The sequence below is a fragment of the Bufo gargarizans genome, chromosome 6 (assembly GCF_014858855.1).
Source record: "Bufo gargarizans isolate SCDJY-AF-19 chromosome 6, ASM1485885v1, whole genome shotgun sequence".
NCBI classification, from domain to species: domain Eukaryota; kingdom Metazoa; phylum Chordata; class Amphibia; order Anura; family Bufonidae; genus Bufo; species Bufo gargarizans.
In genome coordinates, this window is record NC_058085.1 from 238176165 (window position 1) to 238196220 (window position 20056).

General features: G+C 41.1%; 1 protein-coding gene across 1 annotated transcript in view; it reads right to left on the reverse strand.

The window, feature by feature from the left end:
- Window positions 1–16821: 16821 nt before the first annotated feature.
- The window catches only part of LOC122941364 (oocyte zinc finger protein XlCOF8.4-like), a 47246-nt gene continuing 44011 nt past the window's right edge, over window positions 16822–20056 (reverse strand). Inside the window, exon 8 of the mRNA XM_044298563.1 lies at window positions 16822–19506. Within this exon, the coding sequence (XP_044154498.1) occupies window positions 18821–19506 (686 nt within the window). The 3' untranslated portion in view covers window positions 16822–18820. The remainder of the gene's footprint in view (window positions 19507–20056) is intronic.

Consider the following 20056-nt stretch of genomic DNA (forward strand, 5'->3'; position numbering starts at 1 on the left):
AGTAACTCAGTGGGTTTCTCCTATATTTTTACCATCACAACAACTTCAGACAAAAATAAAAAAAACTCATAAGCTTCAAACCGTAAGGGGAATATATCAGCAGTTTTGACCCCTCAAAATCACTGAGAGAGGTAGATAGGTTAAGCTCTTTAAACATACCTCGTTAGTACTCAAGCTTCCTGCATGACCAAAGAGAAATTTTAGGGTGCCTCCACACGATGCAGATTAGGCACAGCTTTTCCACATGGCAAAATCACAGCGTAATACAGTACCAGCAATTAGACAAATCTCATATACACTTTGCTTTTTTCTTAGTGGAAATCGACTTGCTGTGTGGATTTTGAAACCTGCAGCATATTAATTGTTGTTGTGTTTTTCGTGTGGATTTCACTCTTCTCAATGGAAGGGTAGATTGTACAGAAAATTCACCTCAAATCCACACCAAGAACCGTATAAAAAATTATAAAAAATGTGCAAAAAATGCAATAAATAGTGCCGATTTAGTCCTCCTGCACACAGTTTTTCCATTTATGTTTTTTGCATTCCGTATACAGTCCGTATACGGAACCATTCATTTCAATGGGTCCGCAAAAAAAAAATAAACACATACAGAATGTACTCCGTATGTCTTCCGTATCAGTTCTTTTTTTGTGGAACCATCTATTGAAAATTTTATGCCCAGCCCAATTTCTTCTATGTAACTGTATACTGTATATGCCATACGGAAAAACAGAACGGAAACACAACGGAAACAAAAACTGAACAACGGATCTGTAATAAAAAGGAACGAAATCACTGAAAAAGCCATAAGGTCATGTGCAGGAGGCCTTATGGTGATTTTTTTGTGCAGTTTTGATGCAGACTTTCTGTACACAAAACAGCACCATGGGCAGCCATCATTAATGTCACCACAATAGCAAGTGCTATTGAGGTGGGCCCTTCATGTGCAAGGCTCCATGCACTGAAGGCTTCAAACCCCTCCCCTTTGCATCATGGCTCTAGCGTTTAACCAGGAGACTTGCACATGAGGGGGTAGGCCTCCATGACACTGATGATCTCTCTTGCAAGGGGCACAACTTCTCTGCCTTGGTCATGCAAAAAGCATGAGCATCCATTGAGATATGTTTACACAGCTTTACCCCTCACTTATCTATCTCAGACAATGCTCTCCTGGCATTTCCCTGTCTGATTGTTGAAGAATTTGCCATTAGTGGCCATGGCTTTGAGACCAACCGCCAGTGTATTGTTAGGGTAGTGTCACGACCATGGTCATGGCCATGACTCCTGGAACCGCAAATAATGGCCAATGGGATAGAGAAGGCGCTCATAGGGTAAGTAAATTCAACAAAACGAATTTCTAATAAAATAAATGGTTTGCTCACCTATTGTGGTTGCATCAATTGGATGCAACTGCAATGGAGATCGAGTGTAGAAAAGAGATGGTTGGTGCAGCCAAGATTCGTCCTAACGCTTTGGGCAGGAGCCACCCTGCCACTAGGGTAATGGAAATGAAGAAGAGTACGCTGAACCTTAAGTGGAGCGTATGGACTGCTGGGGGCGCACGAAACAACCGATCAAAGACAGTGTTTTAATTTCAGCAATGTTCCATTTATTCGTAAGACAACGCGTTTCGGGGTGCTAAAGTCCCCTTTATCAAGTCTAAAAGAAAGGTTAAGTAAGAAAGGAGAAAACATATGTTGGAAACATAAATTTCGTGCTTCCCTATGGTGATTCTGTATAACAAACGGAATAATTAAATAAATAAATAAATAAATAGGTATGAATAACTATAGCTGTAAATATAGATATCAAAGTACATACTGATAAAATGGTAGGTCTCACAAAAGTACACAAAGGGAGAGGATTAAAAGTATATAAATTAGTAATAATAATCATGAACAATAAGATAAATACGGAATAAAAACAAACAATATTTTATCTATGCTGCTGTATTTATAATAAAATCTCTGTTGTAAAAACGGGCTGTATGTTATATTAGCCACAAAACTGCAGGATAATGGTAACTAAAACCAAATCCGGGGTCAGGCTTTTAAATATAGTATAGTTGAAGGTGACCTAAAAAGCCTATGGCTGAAAAAGATGTAGTTAGCAGATGTGATGTGTCCACTGGCAAAATGTTAAGGGGTGTATTATCTATTAACCGACAGAGGGTCTTATTACTGTAACTTGTAAGAAGTGGTTAAAGAAAGACATATAGTCTTTCAGCCTTAGGGCATCTTACCTGAGCCGGGAGGCTAGGAGAGTGTCACTGCTCGTCTGGAGAGGCGCGTGTGAGACGCTAACCTCTTCACTGCCCGCGCTGCTGAAGAAAAAGGGGGAGTGGGTGGGAGGAGCTGGCCGGGTCCATAGGAGTGGCCTCCATGGGGGTGTGTGGCTGGGGAACGCAAACAGAGCCTAGGGGGGCGGTGAAAGGGAGGACTTATCTGGGTGAGCGGGCAGGGAGCTCACCTGGAGGCGTGGTAAGGGGGGGGAGTGCCTTGAGAATGTCGGGGATAGTGAAAAGAGATGGGGCAGGGCTGCATCGCGTGGTGGAGGGGCGGAGCTGCCGCCAGCTTGTGAGGGACGGAGCCAGAGGGAAAGCGTGTCGGTCTGAATTAGTGGGCGGCGAGTTCATATGGGGGTGTGGTTAGGTATAGCGCTAGGGGAAAGAACTGAGGACTATTAGAGGGGATGGAGACAGAAATGCATTGCACTGGGGAATTGTGGGGCAGCAGCCAACATGTAGGAGGAGGATGGTGGACTAAATGTGTATAAATATATATGGGGATGTATATATGTATAATCCTCTCCCTTTGTGTACTTTTGTGAGACCTACCATTTTATCAGTATGTACTTTGATATCTATATTTACAGCTATAGTTATTCATACCTATTTATTTATTTATTTATTTATTTATTTATTTATTTATTCAGTTTGTTCTACAGAATCACCATAGGGAAGCACGAAATTTATGTTTCTAACATATGTTTTCTCCTTTCTTACTTAACCTTTCTTTTAGACTTGATAAAGGGGACTTTAGCACCCCAAAACACGTTGTCTTACGAATAAATGGAACATTGCTGAAATTAAAACACTGTCTTTGATCGGTTGTTTCGTGCGCCCCCAGCAGTCCATACGCTCCACTTAAGGTTCAGCGTACTCTCCTGGAACCGCAGGCAGTTGCCTGCAGTCTTGTGGTCAATCACAGGTGAGGGCTGAAGTATGTTGCCTCACGTGTGGTTGCCGCTGGCAACATGTTGTATTGGCAGTATAGCAGCCTGAGCTGTTGCTAGGCAGCTTGCTGTCAGGTGCATGCGGTTGCACCTGGCAACCTGTCTTTGTAGGTGTGCCTTTTATCTGTGTGGTGTACACGGGGTTTATGTGTGTGTGTGTGCACTTCCCCTTTAAGTGGCTTCACTACCCTGTCTGGCGTTGGAAGGGTTAATTCCCTTTCCACTGTGTGTCTGTGTGGGTGTGGCTACTTGGACTATTTAGCCTCTGCTGGGATCTGAAGCTGAGGGGTACTCCAGCCTTGTTGTAAGCTGGAGTCATCCTCCTGGTCTCTTATACCATCTGCCAGTGAGGGCCACCCTTGTGGTCATAAATGTTATGCGTGATGTTTATTTTATCTTCTTGTGATGTCTTATCTTACTGCAGCTAAGGATCTGGGTTCCTGTGTGTTTATGTGTGTATGCTGTGTCCTTTTATGTTTGGTATGGACATTCAGCATGTGACCACGGAATCCAGTCAGTGTGTCTGTGGCAGGTAGGTGTGGAAGTGGTTTCACTCACCTGCCATATCCATAGGCTGTTTATGTTTCCCCTTCCTTGCAGTTTGGCCAGGTTAGACTCCTGTTCCTCCGTGTCTAGGAGGAACAGGTTGTCTTACCCAGGTCCTAGCTCAGGGATCTGCTGAGGGCTAGTACCCGAGGTTCCTGAGTATGAGCCATCCTACCATCTGGGTTGGCTCATACAGTTAGGAGTCAGGGTCAGAGTTAGGGATGCTGTAGGAGGTGACCTGCTCCCTAATTCTGTTGTCCTGGCTAAGCAGCTTCCACATACGTTTAACATCGGGGTTGTGACAGGTATACTGTCACTTCACCTCGCCTTCACAACGAATATGAATCCTGCACTCTGTATATATCATTCTGGGATGTTCATGAACAATGTGTCTCAGTCACAAACAGTAAAGGAAAAATTCCACAGCATTCCCTTTAGGTATCACAAAAAAAAGTCTTTATTACATCAAGCCTCAAAGTCAATTGTACAAAGGGTAAAAATATATATAAAAAATATATAAGACACAACAACAAACCTGACATTTCAGTTGCCCAGTGATGTGTCAGAAAATGAAACCACATTTTATTGGTATATTAGGCAAGTAAGTAAGCTGGTAAATGATGGCATGGTACCAGCACATATATGTCTGTAAATATTTTCTTAAATGCAGATGGGACCCAAATGGATAATAAATATATCTATATACATGGAACAGAGCTATGATATATAATGAAATTTAATTTGGTAGGGTCTATAGAAAATTCTCCTGGTCCAAAGAAATGTTCATGGGCCTATATGAACCTATACCTATATGCAAAGGCTAATCCAGAGAAGACTTCACCATATAGCATAGGAAATGGTTCACATAAATATAAAGCCATTTTTTTTAATAATAACTTTGCAGAAAAATGTTACTTTTACCATAAAAGAAAAGCTGGAAAATAACATTTCTATTTTTCTGCCATAACCTTTACCTAAGAAAATTACATGAACCCTAGACCTTCTGTATGGCAGGAAATATACTTACCTCTACTCTATAGGACTGCTACTAAATAGTGTTATTTATTTATTTTATGCACTTATATAGACAGATCAAACGTTCAATCCGAGTAAATGTATAATTTTAAAGGAAAAATACATTGATTCAAATTTTCACGGTGTCAACAAACCCCCAAAAAGTTGGGACAAGTAGCAATAAGGCTGGAAAAAGTAAATTTGAGCATAACGAAGAGCTGGAAGACCAATTAACACTAATTAGGTCAATTGGCAACATGATTGGGTATAAAAAGAGCTTCTCAGAGTGGCAGTGTCTCTCAGAAGCCAAGATGGGTAGAGGATCACCAATTCCCACAATGTTGCGCAGAAAGATAGTGGAGCAATATCAGAAAGGTGTTACCCAGCGAAAAATTGCAAAGACTTTGCATCTATCATCATCAACTGTGCATAACATCATCCGAAGATTCAGAGAATCTGAAACAATCTCTGTGCGTAAGGGTCAAGGCCGTAAAACCATACTGGATGCCCGTGATCTCCGGGCCCTTAAACGACACTGCACCACAAACAGGAATGCTACTGTAAAGGAAATCACAGAATGGGCTCAGGAATACTTCTAGAAACCATTGTCAGTGAACACAATCCACCGTGCCATCCGCCGTTGCCAGCTGAAACTCTACAGTGCAAAGAAGAAGCCATTTCTAAGCAAGATCCACAAGCTCAGGCGTTTTCACTGGGCCAGGGATCATTTAAAATGGAGTGTGGCAAAATGGAAGACTGTTCTGTGGTCAGACGAGTCACGATTCAAAGTTCTTTTGGGAAATCTGGGACGCCATGTCATCCGGACCAAAGAGGACAAAAACAACCCAAGTTGTTATCAACGCTCAGTTCAGAAGCCTGCATCTCTGATGGTATAGGGTTGCATGAGTGCGTGTGGCATGGGCAGCTTGCATGTCTGGAAAGGCACCATCAATGCAGAAAAATATATTCAGGTTCTAGAACAACATATGCTCCCATCCAGACGTCATCTCTTTCACAGAAGACCCTGCATTTTTCAACAAGATAATGCCAGACCACATTCTGCATCAATCACAACATCCTGGCTGCGTAGGAGAAGGATCCGGGTACTGAAATGGCCAGTCTGCAGTCCAGATCTTTCACCTATAGAGAACATTTGGCTCATCATAAAGAGGAAGGTGCAACAAAGAAGGCCCAAGACGATTGAACAGTTAGAGGCCTGTATTAGACAAGAATGGGAGAGCATTCCTATTTCTAAACTTGAGAAACTGGTCTCCTCGGTCCCCAGACCTCTGTTGAGTGTTGTAAGAAGAAGGGGAGATGCCACACAGTGGTGAAAATGGCCTTGTCCCAACTTTTTGGGGATTTGTTGACACCATGAAATTCTGATTCAACATATTTTTCCCTTAAAATGGTACATTTTCTCAGTTTAAACTTTTGTTCCGTGATTTATGTTCTAGTCTGAATAAAAAATTAGAAGTTGGCACCTCCACATCATTGCATTGTTTTTATTCACGATTTGTATAGTGTCCCAACTTTTTGGGAATCCGATCTGTAGATGTTTGGGTGAGAGGGAAGGGGCAGGAAGGGTATTGGGTAATGAGTATCTTGCCTAAAAGGAAAAAACATGTTGCCTAAAAATAAGAAATTGTTATCATGCAAATAAGGCACTGTTTGCAGGCACTATATTAGAGTAGTCATACTAAATGAGGAGGGGAAAGGGAAAGGAGGGGGGGTGGAAAAAAGGGGGAAGGAAAGAGGGATAGGAAAAGGGGGGGTGGGAATGAGGGAGAGAGGGGAAGAGGGAGAGGGAAGGGGGAGTGAGGAAAGGGGAAGATATCTCACCAAGGTGTCTAGATGGCTATGTATTAAGGACTGTACTAGCGAATCTGGAATCTGCCTTCTAGATCGCTGCATACACAGCGCTCACCGCACTCTATTGCGCTGTACAGCCTCTCTGGGGGGGTGCATTTCTCCTGTAACTGGGGCTACTATGTCAGCCCCAGTTACAGGAGAAATCAACAGTGAAAGAAAAAAGAAAAAGTGAAGTAAATGTCCCCCAGAGGTCTTGTATGACTTTATGGGGGACGAAAAGTGTAAAATAAAAAATAAAGTGTTGAAAAAATAAAATAAAAAAAAGGTTTCACATGTAAAAAACTTTTTTCCCAAGTAAGGAATAATTATTTATTTTTTTAAATAGAAAAAATAAAATAAAAAATAGACATATTTGGTATTGCCGCGTCCGTAAAAACCAGCTCTATAAAACTATCACATGACCTAACCCCTCGGGTGAACACCGTAAAAAATAAAAATAAAACTGTGTCAATACGAGCAATTTTTGTCACCTTACATCACAAAAAGTGCAACACCAAATGATCAAAAACGCACATGTCCCACAAAATGGTACCTACATAAGAAAATCTCTCAAAACATAAAAAAAACTATAGCTCTTAGAACATGGAGACACTAAAACATCTTTTTTTTTGTTTCAAAAATGCTATTATTGTGTTAAAGTGAAACAAATAAAAAAAAACTGCTCTAAAAAATATCACATGACCTAACCCCTCTGGTGAACACCATAAAAAAAAAGAAAAGAAAAAAAACGGTGTCAAACAAGCAATTTTTGCCACCTTACATCACAAAAAGTGCAACACCAAGTGATCAAAAATGCGTATGTCCCACTAAATGGTACCAATAAAACCGTCACCTCATCCCTCCAAAAATGAGCCCCTACATAAGAAAATCTCTCAAAAAATAAAAAAACTATAGCTCTTAGAACATGGAGACACTAAAACATCATTTTCTTTGTCCAAAAATGCTATTATTGTGTAAAACTTTAATAAATAAGAAAAAGTATACATATTAGGTATCGCCATGTCCGTTACGATTGTTACAATCTGCTCTATAAAAATGTCACTTGACTGAACCCCTCAGGTGAATGCTGTAAAAATAAATAAATAGAAACTGTGCTAAAACAACCAATTTTTGGGTCACCTTGCCCCATAAAGTGTTATAATGAATGATCAAAAAATCATATATACCCAAAAATAGTAGCAATTAAACCGGCACCTTATCCCCTAGTTTCCAAAATGGGATTACTTCTTGGGAGTTTCTACTGTAAGGGTGCATCAGGGGGCTTCAAATGGGACATGGCATCTAAAAACCACGTGGAGTTCTTTTTCTTCTGCGCCCTGCCGTGTGCCCATACAGCAGTTTATGACCACATGTGGGGTGTTTCTGTAAACCGCAGAATCTGGGTAATAAATATTGAGTTTTGTTTGGCTGTTAACCATCGATGTGTTAAAGAAAAAATTGGATTAAAATGGAAAATCTGCCAAAAAAGTGAAATTAAAAAATTTGATCTCCATTTTCCTTTAATTCTTATGGAACGCCTAAAGGGTTAACAAAGTTTTGTAAAATTGGTTTTAAGTAACTTGAGGGGTGTATTTTCTACAATGGGGTCATTTATGGGGGTATCCACTATGTAAGCCCCACAAAGTGACTTCAGACCTGAACTGGTCCTTAAAAAGTGGGTTTTGGCAATTTTCTTAAAAATGTTAAATTCTAAACTTCTAAGCCTTCTAACGTCCTAAAAAAATAAAATGACATTTCCAAAATGATGCCAACATAAAGTAGACATATGGGGAATGTTAAGTAATAAATATTTTATGAGGTATCACTTTCTGTTTAAAAAGCAGAGAAATAGAAATTTAGAAAATGGCACATTTTTCTAAATTTTGGGTAAATTTTGGATTTTTTCATAAATAAAGGTGAAATATATTGACTCAAATTTATGACTATCATGAATGACTTGGATAAGTAAAGGCGTTCCAAAGTTATTACCACTTAAAAAGTGGGATATGTCTGTTTTGCTAAATTTTGGCCTGGTCAGGAAGGGGGCAAATGGCCCAGATGGCAAGTGGTTAAAGGCAAAGAATAAGGAACGCTCTCACCCATCAGTGGTTGTGATTGGAGTAGGGCTCTCTCATAGACGGGATACCGTGGAGTGCGTCCTCCAGGTCGATGTGAATCCAAGTGGGCTTAAAGACCATTCAGAAGAGATGCCAAAAATACTGTTGCAGTATAGATAGGAATCAGGAGTGGCCTTTGGACGGTTGCTTGTGTAATGTAGAAGGCTGTTTCTATCAGTAGGTTCTCTGTATAAGTCAAGCTCTATCTGGCCTTGTTCGTCTTAAAGGATGAGAGTATCAAGAAAACTGAGTGGGCATCAATCTGGATCGTGAAACCTAGTTCAGGGTATATGTTGTCTAAGTCCTGATGGAAGAGGAGGGCACTTGATTCGGTGCCCCTCCACAGACAAAAAATATCGTCTATGAAGTGTAACCAAATCAAGGCATGTTGTTGGACCAAAGGATGGGTATACACAAAATTTTCCTTGAAATGCATCATGTATGCGTTAGCATAAGGGGGGACCACATTGGCCCCCATTGCAGAAAAGTTTTCATGTAACACTAAAGAAAGCAGATGAGCCATGGCGCTAATGCCTTTATTGTGTTCTATGGATGTATACAGGCTGTTGACATCCATAGCGATTAGTATTGAGTCTGGTTCCGGTCTGACCTGTTGTAGTTTAAAAATAAAGTCATTAGTGTCCAGTAGGAAGGATCATGATGTTTTGATTAGAGGGGTGAGTATGCGGTCCAGATAAATAGAGAGTGGAGAAAGTATGGAATCGGTAGATGTCACTATGGGTCTGCTTGGTGGGTTCTGTAGGTACTTGTGGATTTTTGGGAGAATGTAAAAAACGGGTGTTATAGGGTGTTGTTTCGTTAAAAGAGTAATAGTGTCTTCATCTATCACTCCCAACTGGCGGAAATGTTGTAGTGTTCTCATGATTTTGTTGGCAATACTTATAGTAGGGTTTGTGGTCAGTAGTTCATATGTGGTACTGTCACTTAACTGTTTTGTGATTTCGTCTATGTACATGGATCTGTCTATGAGTACCAGTGCTCCCCCTTTGTCGGCAGGTTTCGTAATAATGTTTTTGGTTAGTCTGAAATTCAGCAATAGCTCTTTGTTCTTCTATTGGTAAGTTGTTAGTATGTTTAAATTTGTCCCTTTTGTGGGCTTTAAGGATATGTTGTATAGATTTATATGTGAGAGAAATATAAGTTTCAAATGGGTGATAGGTCTTGGGGGGCATAAATGAGCTTTTTAGACTGAGGCCAAGTGTTTGCAATGTTAATGGGTCTGTGGTCATAATGTCCTGTCTTCTATTAGATAATTCTCCCTGACCGAAATGGATTTTAAGTCTAAGGGCTGTTTCACACGAGCGGATGCCGTGCGTGGCATCCGCTCCGTGAAAGAGTGCCAAGACCCGATGCGGACTGCAGAGGCACGGAGCATTAGTCATGTTAATGCTCCTTGCCTCTGCAGTCCGCATCGGGTCTTGGCACTCTTTCACGGAGCGGATGCCACGCACGGCATCAGCTCGTGTGAAACAGCCCTAATAGTGCGAAAAAAAACATTGCATCTCTTGTTCTAAGAGGAAAGTATCCAGTAGGGTTGTGGGGCAGAAGGATAATCCCTTTTGTAAGACAGATATTTGTGCGGGTGACAGGTTAACAGAAGAAATGTTAATCACTAGATTGTCTATATTACCTGGGAGTGGGTCAGTACACGGCCTTCTGTTTCTATTCCTCTTTCCCCTCCGCGGCCGTTTCGATCGTGTCGTGGGCGTGTGTGTCCTCTTTCTAAAAAAGGTTGTGAGCGATATTGGCTGTGGGGTCTTTCACTGTCGGATCCTGAAGAGCTGACTCCGGAAGAAAAGTGTTGATAGCGATTATTCCACGAGGGTTGAAAATCTGGATCAGGCCACCTATACACCCGATTAGATCTGTAATCTTCCGCGTCTCTGGTGAACTTGGATCTCTTTGTCGTCTCGGTCTGCTTTTGGTATTCAGTAATCTTATTTGTTGTTTTCTCTTTAAGACTTGTCTATTCGTCTTGTGGCAGAATGGTAGTGAGCTGAGTTTCCATGGTCTCAATTTGCTGGGTGAGGTCACTGATGGTTTGGTGTGATTTTTCAATTGTAAGGAGCATCAGATCAAATGAGAATTTGTTTAATATGCTTTCAAAGGGATCACAGACGTACGGGTCTTCTCTGAATAGTGTGGGTCGTAGATTGGAGCGTAATCCCCTTGGAATGCGGCCACTTTTATGGTACTCTGTAAGGGTGCTGCAATGTAATTTTAATAAGGTCAAACGTCGGAGATCACGTGTTTTTCATTCTTGTGACGGGATCTGTAGGAACTCGGTCCCAAGGTGGACTTGGGAAATGATGTTGCTTGCAGTCTCGGTATCGTATGAAAAGCTATTAGACATTGGTTAGGTGCTAGATCAGCAGATAATATATGTTTGGAGAGGATGAGATCTGCACATCCAGATATGGCAGAAATATGTAACTTTTACTTTCCACCTTTTTTCTTTTGCTGGAAAAGTAACATACACTACTCACAAAAAGTTTGGGATATTTGTCTTGTGGGGGAAATTTCAGGATAAACCTAAAATGCACTCTCACCTTTACAGGTGAACTTAATGTGACCTTCTCTAAACTTTTGAATGTACATGTCCAACTGTTCAATATTTCAGTACTTTTTGCTTGAACAAATTCTTAGTGACCAACCATATGCCTTTTTACGGAGGTCCCTAAGGAGGCTTCCACCCAGCAGTGTTCCCGGTGATGTCACCCAATCTGATATGCAGGCTTTAGCACTCCCCTAGCCCTTTTACCGCTAAAGCCCGCCCATCAGATCCGGTGATGTCTCCAGGTTCACTGCTGTGAGGAAGCCTCCACCTTGCAGTCCTTATGGACAGCCCGCTATGTCACCGGAGCTTATAACAGGGGGCTGCCTGGGTGAAAATGTGGATATGTCCGGGTTCAGCTCTGAACCCGGACAACCCCTTTAATTGTAAAAAACAGTGTCAGGCAGCTGATGCCAATGCCAATAAGATTATGAGGTGCATCAAAAAAGGTGTAGATGCCTATGATGAGAACATAGTCCTGCCACTTTACAAATCACTAGTCATATCACACATGTAGTATTGTGTTCAATTCTGGGAACAAGAAAGACATAGCAGAGCTAGAGAGGGTTCAGAAGTAATAACTGGAATGGGAGGACTTCTTTATTAAATTATCAACATTAGGGTTATTTGGTTTACAAAAAAGAGGGGAGAACTAATAACTATGTATAAATATATCAGGGGGTCAGTAGAGAGATCTCCGATGATCTATTTATACCCAGGACTGTGGCGAGAGGACATCCTCTACATCTAGAGGAAAGAAGGTTTTTACACAAACATAAAACAGGGTTCTTTACTGTAAGAGCAGTGAGACTATGGAACTCTATGACAGAGGAAGTGGTGATGGTGAACTCACTAAAAGAGTTCAAGAGGGGCCTGGATGTATTTCTGGAGTCTAATAATATTACAGCTTATAGTTACTAGATTTCTGGAGAAGCCTCGTTGATCCAGGGAGTTATTGTCTGTTTGGAGCTGGGAAAGATTTTTTCCCCTAAAATGAGGAAAAGTGGCTTCTACATCATGTTTTTTTTTGCCTTCCTCTGGAGAGTTTACTGCCTAGCTAAAGTATGTTAAAAAAAAAAACACTTTATTAAGTAATATTAAAAATGAAACTCCACACGAATAGGCTAGCAGGGTGAACTGGAATTTTCACAGACTAATTATACACTGATTCCTAGTAACACCCTACTACAGAGACTCCTTTATGTTTAGGAGTATACACATTAAGGATAATTCCTCTTGTGACCCTAGGAAAAAATATTGCACTCCATACACAGGGTTGTAGATCCCTTAGTAAGTGCTATCTAGGATCTCCTACTCAGAGGATTTTTCCCTAGCAGGCTCAATATGAAAGCGAGAGTCAGTCTGCATGTATGTCTTGTACTGCAGTCTAATGCTCGACGTGTTTCCCTTCCGACTATTGTCAGTAATTCATCATCAGGAGCATTAGACCTAGTGTTCTGGCAGACATCATATATTGCGACCCTGATGGTGGGTATGCAATAGCTTTGCCAAACACTTTTAGGTCTGCTGACTTAAGAGACGCTGCATGCTTCTGATATTGTACGTGCAGCAGCGAGCCTTCCAGCGCTTTAGTGGCAGTAGAGTGCATGAGGCGTGCAGTGTTTAAATGGAGATATCCCCTCCCCAACTGTTGCCAAGCCTCTAACAGGCATCCAATAGGCGTACGATCGCTAGCTGGCCGCACCAATTGCTGGCGTCATCACCAGTGGACAGGCAGCCCATTGCACAGCCATACGCGTCGGCTCCGCCTGCTCCTGTCCTCATCATTAGAATTTATATTCGAGGCTGAATTTATATTCAGCCTCGTTACAAAGTCCATGATCTTCTTCTTTGTACCTTTCCACAGGATGAATATATCATTAGATATATTCATCCTATGGAAAGGTACAAAGAAGAAGTTCATGGACTTTGTTTCGAGGCTGAATATAAATTCCTTGGGCCTCTACTTCACATCAGTAATTGATGATAAACATATCACTTTTTTGGACCTTGCGATCGAGATTGACCCCTCTGGATATCTCAAAACAAAAGTGTTTCTTAAACCCACGGCCACCAATGCCCTCTTGAGGTGGGAAAGTGGACATCCGTACCCACTCAAGAGGGGTATTCCCAAGAGGCAGTACCTTAGAATGATACGGAACTGTTCCCAGTGGTCTGATTTTAAGGTATCAGCAGACGACCTTGAAAAACGATTTGTTGAGAAAGGGATACCCTAAACCCGTTCTGAAGGATGCCTATCAACATGCAGCTGCATGTGATAGGGAACATCTTTTGCATCCTAAAAATAGGACATCTGAGGATGCACAGCTACGCATCATAGGAACCTTTGATACGGCGCATAAGGAGATGCGTGCACTGCTGACTGAACACTGGGAGATTCTTAAAACTGACCCAGATGTTGGGCACCTAGTGGGTGGGTATCCCATGATCACATACCGCTGTGGTGGAAACATTAAGGATAAGGTGGTCCACAGTGCCTTTAATTCTGCAACAAATGAGTCCTGGTTAGGGGTAAATATACTAAATGGCACATATAAATGTGGGAATTGTATAGCCTGCAAAGTGATCTTAAAGGGTGCATGTTTCACAAGCTCAACCACAGGACATAAGTATAACATCAAATCCTTTATTAACTGCAAGACAGTAGGGGTGGTATACCTTGCCACCTGCATCTGTGGATCACAGTATGTAGGGAAAACTAAGCGTGAATTTAGGAGGCGCATAGGGGAACACCTATTGAAGATCAGAAATTCTAGTGATACACCTATTGGCCAACATGTAGCAACTTGCCACCCAAGAACAACTGATTGCTTCAAGTTTCAGGGCATCGAACATGTGAGACCACCACCCAGGGGAAGTGACATTGACACACTGCTTCTCAGAAAGGTGGCGCAGTGGATCGTCACACTATATACGGTCAAGCCAAAAGGTTTGAACGATGCAATTTCATTTGCATGCTTTATTGAATGAGAACATTTCTACTCCTGCAGGCCAGTGTAAGAGATCCTCTTTTGGCCTCCAACCTGAATAGTAATTTGCTCCCTCTGATGACTCTCCTCCACTATGATCTCTCCATTTTGATTATATATTAAGATCATCCTTTGATTGGGACCCTAATATGTCCCTTTTGTCCCAAGTATGTTCATAAGTAAGACCTAGATATGTCCCTGATGTTCTAGTATGAGTGTCAATGTCTGACGCTTCTGCAACCTATGGGGACTTTTAGGGTACTGTAAAAAATGGGATACTCTGTGTCTCAAGGAGGAGTGAATTCTGCATCCATCTTTTGACATTACTCTGGTAACCACTTATGACAGACATTTCTCTTTTTCCTTGTTCCAATTGAATATACACCGGGGTTACCTGAACATGAATTGATCTGATGGATTATATGTCCCAGCCCAGTTGCTGACTCAAGCAAATGTCACGATCAATTGACTCCCCCTTGCCATAGCAACGAATGAGGACAGGAGCAGGCGGAGCCGACGCGTATGGCTGTGCAATGGGCTGCCTGTCCACTGGTGATGATACCAGCAATGGGTGCGGCCAGCTAGCAATCGTACGCCTATTGGATGCCTGTTAGAGGCTTGGCAACAGTAGGGGAGGGGATATTTCCATTTAAACACTGCTCACCTCGCGCGCGCTACGACCACTACAGCGCAGGAAGGCTCGCTGCTGCACGTACAATATCAGAAGCGTGCAGCGTCTCTTAAGTCAGCAGACCTAAAAGTGTTTGGCAAAGCCATTGCATACCCACCATCAGGGTCGCAATATATGACGTCTGCCAAAACACTCGGTCTAATGCTCCTGATGAATTACTGTCAATAGTCGGAAGTGTGAAATGTGTCGAGCATTAGACTGCAGTACAAAACATACATGCAGACTGACTCTCGCTTTCATATTGAGCCTGCTAGGGAAAAATCTGAGTGGGAGATCCTAGATAGCACTTACTAAGGGATCTACAACCCTGTGTATGGAGTGCAATAGGTTTTCCTAGGGTCACAAGAGGAATTATCCTCAATGTACAGTACAGACCAAAAGTTTGGACACACCTTCTCATTCAAAGAGTTTTCTTTATTTTCATGACTATGAAAATTGTAGATTCACACTGAAGGCATCAAAACTATGAATTAACACGTGGAATTATATACCTAACAAAAAAGTGTGAAAAGCAGCTAAGAGTGTGCAAAGCAGTAATCAAAGCAAAAAGTGGCTACTTTGAAGAACCTAGAATATGACATATTTTCAGTTGTTTCACACTTTTTTGTTATGTATATAATTCCACATGTGTTAATTCATAGTTTTGATGCCTTCAGTGTGAATCTACAATTTTCATAGCCATGAAAATAAAGAAAACTCTTTGAATGAGAAGGTGTGTCCAAACTTTTGGTCTGTACTGTATATACTCCTAAACATAATGGAGTCTCTGTAGTAGGGTGTTACTAGGAATCAGTGTATAATTAGTCTGTGAAAATTCCAGTTCACCCTGCTAGCCTATTCGTGTGGAGTTTCATTTTTAATAATACTTAATAAAGTGTTTTTTTAACGTACTTTAGCTAGGCAGTAAACAGTTTCTGAGTAGTACGTCTACAAGATTATCATATTTAAGTGAATCATCTTCCTCTGGATCAACTTGCAAGTAAAAAGTGTAAATAAAAATGCTGCAATTTTTTTCCCTTAATTTCAGAAATATACTATTTATTCAATAGTATGCCCAGAAAATACAGTCCCTTCAGGGTAGTTCTATAGTGTAATGGTAAATCTCTTGCCTGCCCTACAGAAGGTCTAGGGTTCAAAGCCAAACAAAGACGTGTGAAATAATTTCTTTACTAACAGTCTATGTGTTGGGAGAAGGCCAACCCTATATCCAGCTAATGGTCAACACAGCTTCATTACTATTCACTGCATTGAAGTGAAATCTATTGAGGCTGCCATTGTGACTGCTGTGGAGTCAGTGCTGCCCTGCTTACAGTGTTTCTCCATGCTGATGTCGACATAAGGAACTTTGCCCACATTCCCTGTAATTCCTGCAAGTCCACCCACAGCAGTCCTTGATACAGGCACCAGCATCATGTAACTGCCAATGATCCTGTCCTTCTTCCTACCCCAACACATGCGCACTGGCCTGTATCAGATGTCAGAACAGCAGCAGTTCTAGAAACCAGGCTTCTTCACACTGCCTATACCACATAGGTCATTTAGGTCACATCGGTCATTGTTTATATTGCTCTTTTCTGCCTACTGAACTGAAAGGAGAGAGACAAGTCTGTTCACTGTTCTGGGGATAGGAGTGGTCCCAGAGATGGGATCCTCACCAATTGGTGCAGATATGTTTTGTAAATGAGCCATAAATGCCCCAGATGGGAACAACCCCTCTAAAGTTAAACACTTACAGCCAAAATCGATAGAGAGTAGTCATGCTGTTTGATCACTAAGTTGAGTACAAAATATTTGTTAATTTTATTCAACATAGTATTTTAATTTATGCACTTATATTAGCAACAAGTCATCCCCAATGGAGCTCACAATCCAAGTTCCCTACCAGTGTGGGAGGAAACCGGAGTACCCAGAGGAAATCCACGCAAACACGGGGAGAATGTACAAACTCCATGCAGATGTTGTCCTTGGTCGGGTTTGAACCTAGGACCCCTGTGCTGCAAGGCACCAGTGCTAATCAGTGAGCCATAAGCATTTATATAGCCCTCAATATATTTCACAGACTGTCTTTGTTCACACCAGTCCCTGTCCCAAATAAGGCCTCGCACTTTTAATTCCAAATCAATATGCATCTGTATGTTTTTGGAGTGTGGGTGGAAACAGGGAGAACATACGACTCCATGGGTATGTGGCTCTAGGTCAGATTTAAACCCAGCACCAGTGCTGCAAGGCAGCAGGGTTAACCACTGAGCCACCGTGCTATGTGTGATATTTTGTGTGTGTATATACAGTATATGTTATCATCAGGTATTTATTATGATTTTTGTGTGGACAGCTGCCAAATCACTATCTTCTGTTCCTCTTAATCACTGTGTATTTCACAGTCCCATTAGTATTTATGTTCCTTATGGAGTAACCTCTGAGTTATAACTGCATAGCCCACTGTCCTGAGTAATGGTACTATGCCAGATTTTATTATTTTTAGAAAGGGAAATAAATGAGATATCGGTGAATTTATTTGGCACATTTTGTTCGATTGCCTAAACGTTATCATTATATACTGTTTGAACAACCTGATGTTTTTTCGCTGCTCAGTTTTATTAGTGAAATAAGTAAAAATGTGTTTTATATGCATTGTGCAGCCAAAAAGTGCAGTAACAATGGTAAAACCATATGTGGTTTTACCAAATGAACGGAGCGCAGCGCCCTTTTCCGACGAGCTGCTCCGTACATTTCAGGCGGGCTCAATTTTTGTGATCGTGAGGGTCTCAGCAGTAGGACCCCACCAATCTGATTGTTATCTCCTATCCTATCCTATGGGTAGGGGATAACTTGTTAAAACCTGAATACCAAGGGGTTGTCTGAGTTAAAGGGAATGTGTCAACTATAGTTATTTTTTCTGCCAGTTAAAACCAGGTAGTGACACACATCCTTTTCTTATTTTTTAATATAGTGATGTGAAAGTTAAATATAACATCAGCAAATATTCTTTAAAAATATCTGTAAAATAAAAACTTAATTTAAAGAAGTTCAATATTGATGGACTCTTCTCAGAATAGGTTCCCAATATCTATTTAAGATTGGTGGGGCTCCGACACTTCGTACCCCTGCTGCTTGAGGAGGCCGTGGCATTACGGTGAGTGCTGCGGTCTCCTCACAGCTTATTAAACACAGCGTCTTCAATTGGATAGCACCTGTGCTTGGTATTGCAGGTCAGCTCCATTCACATAAAAGGGCCTCAGCTGTGCCTAGGCCATGTGGCAAATGAATGTGACATCACTGACCTAGGAAGAGGCCGCAAAGCGGTCTCTTAAAACAGCTGATCGTAGGGGTGTCGGGAGTTGGAAACCCACCGATCAGATATTGATAGCTTATCCTGATGACAAATTCCCTGTAAATAAAAACTTAGCCCTATATGGTCTAACGTTACAAAAGAAGCAACACTGCTGCTTCAGCACTGCATTTCACTGTAGTCCGCTCAGATGCTGTTTATTTTCCTGGCTGCAGTGGTGGTGTTCCATGAACACAAGTCACCACTGCAGCCAATCACTGGCCACAGCAGTGATGTTCTGTGCACTGTATAGGAAGATCACATCAGCGGGGAGGACCAAAGTGAATTGCTAGGAGAAGTAGGAGAGAAAAGTATTGATACTTTTGTAATTGTAGACCATTTGCAGGGATTGTCAGATTTTAATTTTTTTTTACTCAGACCCTTTCAAACCTGGAGTAAAGCATTTGTAGCAGGATGAACAATAACAAGATTTCAGTATTGTGTCTTGTTTCTTACATGTAAGGGGGGCTGATTTCAAGGTAAAACATTTCCTACATTCTGAACATGAAAACCATTTTTTCTTGTGTGAATTATCTCATGTTTTACAAGATAGGCTTTCTGGGTAAAACACTTCCCACATTGTGAACATGAATATGGTTTATCTCCTGTGTGATTTTTTTGATGTTCAACAAGATGTGATTTCACAGTAAAATGTTTCCCACATTCAGTGCATGAATATGGCTTCTCCCCTGTGTGAATTCTCCGATGTCTAACCAGATCTGATTTTTGGTTAAAACATTTGCTACATTCTGGACATGAAAATGGCTTCTCCCCTGTGTGAATTCTTTGATGTCCACCAAGACTTGATTTCTGAGTAAAACATTTCCCACATTCGGAGCAAGAAAATGGTTTCTCCCCTCTGTGATTCTTCTGATGTTGCACAAGGTGTGATCTCTGAATGAAACATTTCCCACATTCAGAACATAAAAATGGTCTTTCATTTTTGTGAATTCTTGTATGTCTACAAAGACTGCATTTAGTCTTGAAATTCTTCCCACATTCAGAGCATGTAAATATTTTACCCCCTTTAGATTTAACTTGTTGACCATTCGGTGACTGATCACATGAAGATTCTTTGTGATTTGTGGGATCAGAAGATAAATCCACTGTATAATCTGAAGATAAAAATACATGATCCTCCAAGTTTTGGGCAAGTTCCCCTGTTAAAAAGAAAAATAAATATCATGATTTTCTTCTTTTATAAAACTGAGAACAGTAGCAGACTATTTGGCTAGGTCAAGGTATTTATGACAGTACCTATCAGAGCTGCAGCAAAGGTGTGGTGGTGGAATTAGTACTACATTTTATCTAATATATTAAAATTATTTAAGTTTAGAGTTGGCTGAAAATCATTTAGCATCAGAAAGGTATCAATATTTATCTACTGGAAACTACTGATTGAATAAAACATAAGTCACACTTCTTTTTCCCATAACCTGGAATCGGTCTTGAGAACATCGCCTTCATGAAGAGTGCTTTAGGCCATTATGCCCTGTTAAAATCCGGCATTCTACAGGTGATTTTTCTTTTTTTTTCTCTAAATATTTCATTTTTCTCTTTTGTGGGTCACATACAGTATGGCTTTCTTTCTTTTTTTCAATTGGAGCTGGTCTCCTTTTGTTTTGTTTGCCTCGTAGAAGTAAAAATTTGCAGAAACACAAATACTCTTTTTTCACCATCCTAAATGTTCAGTCTTGAGGTAGTTGATTC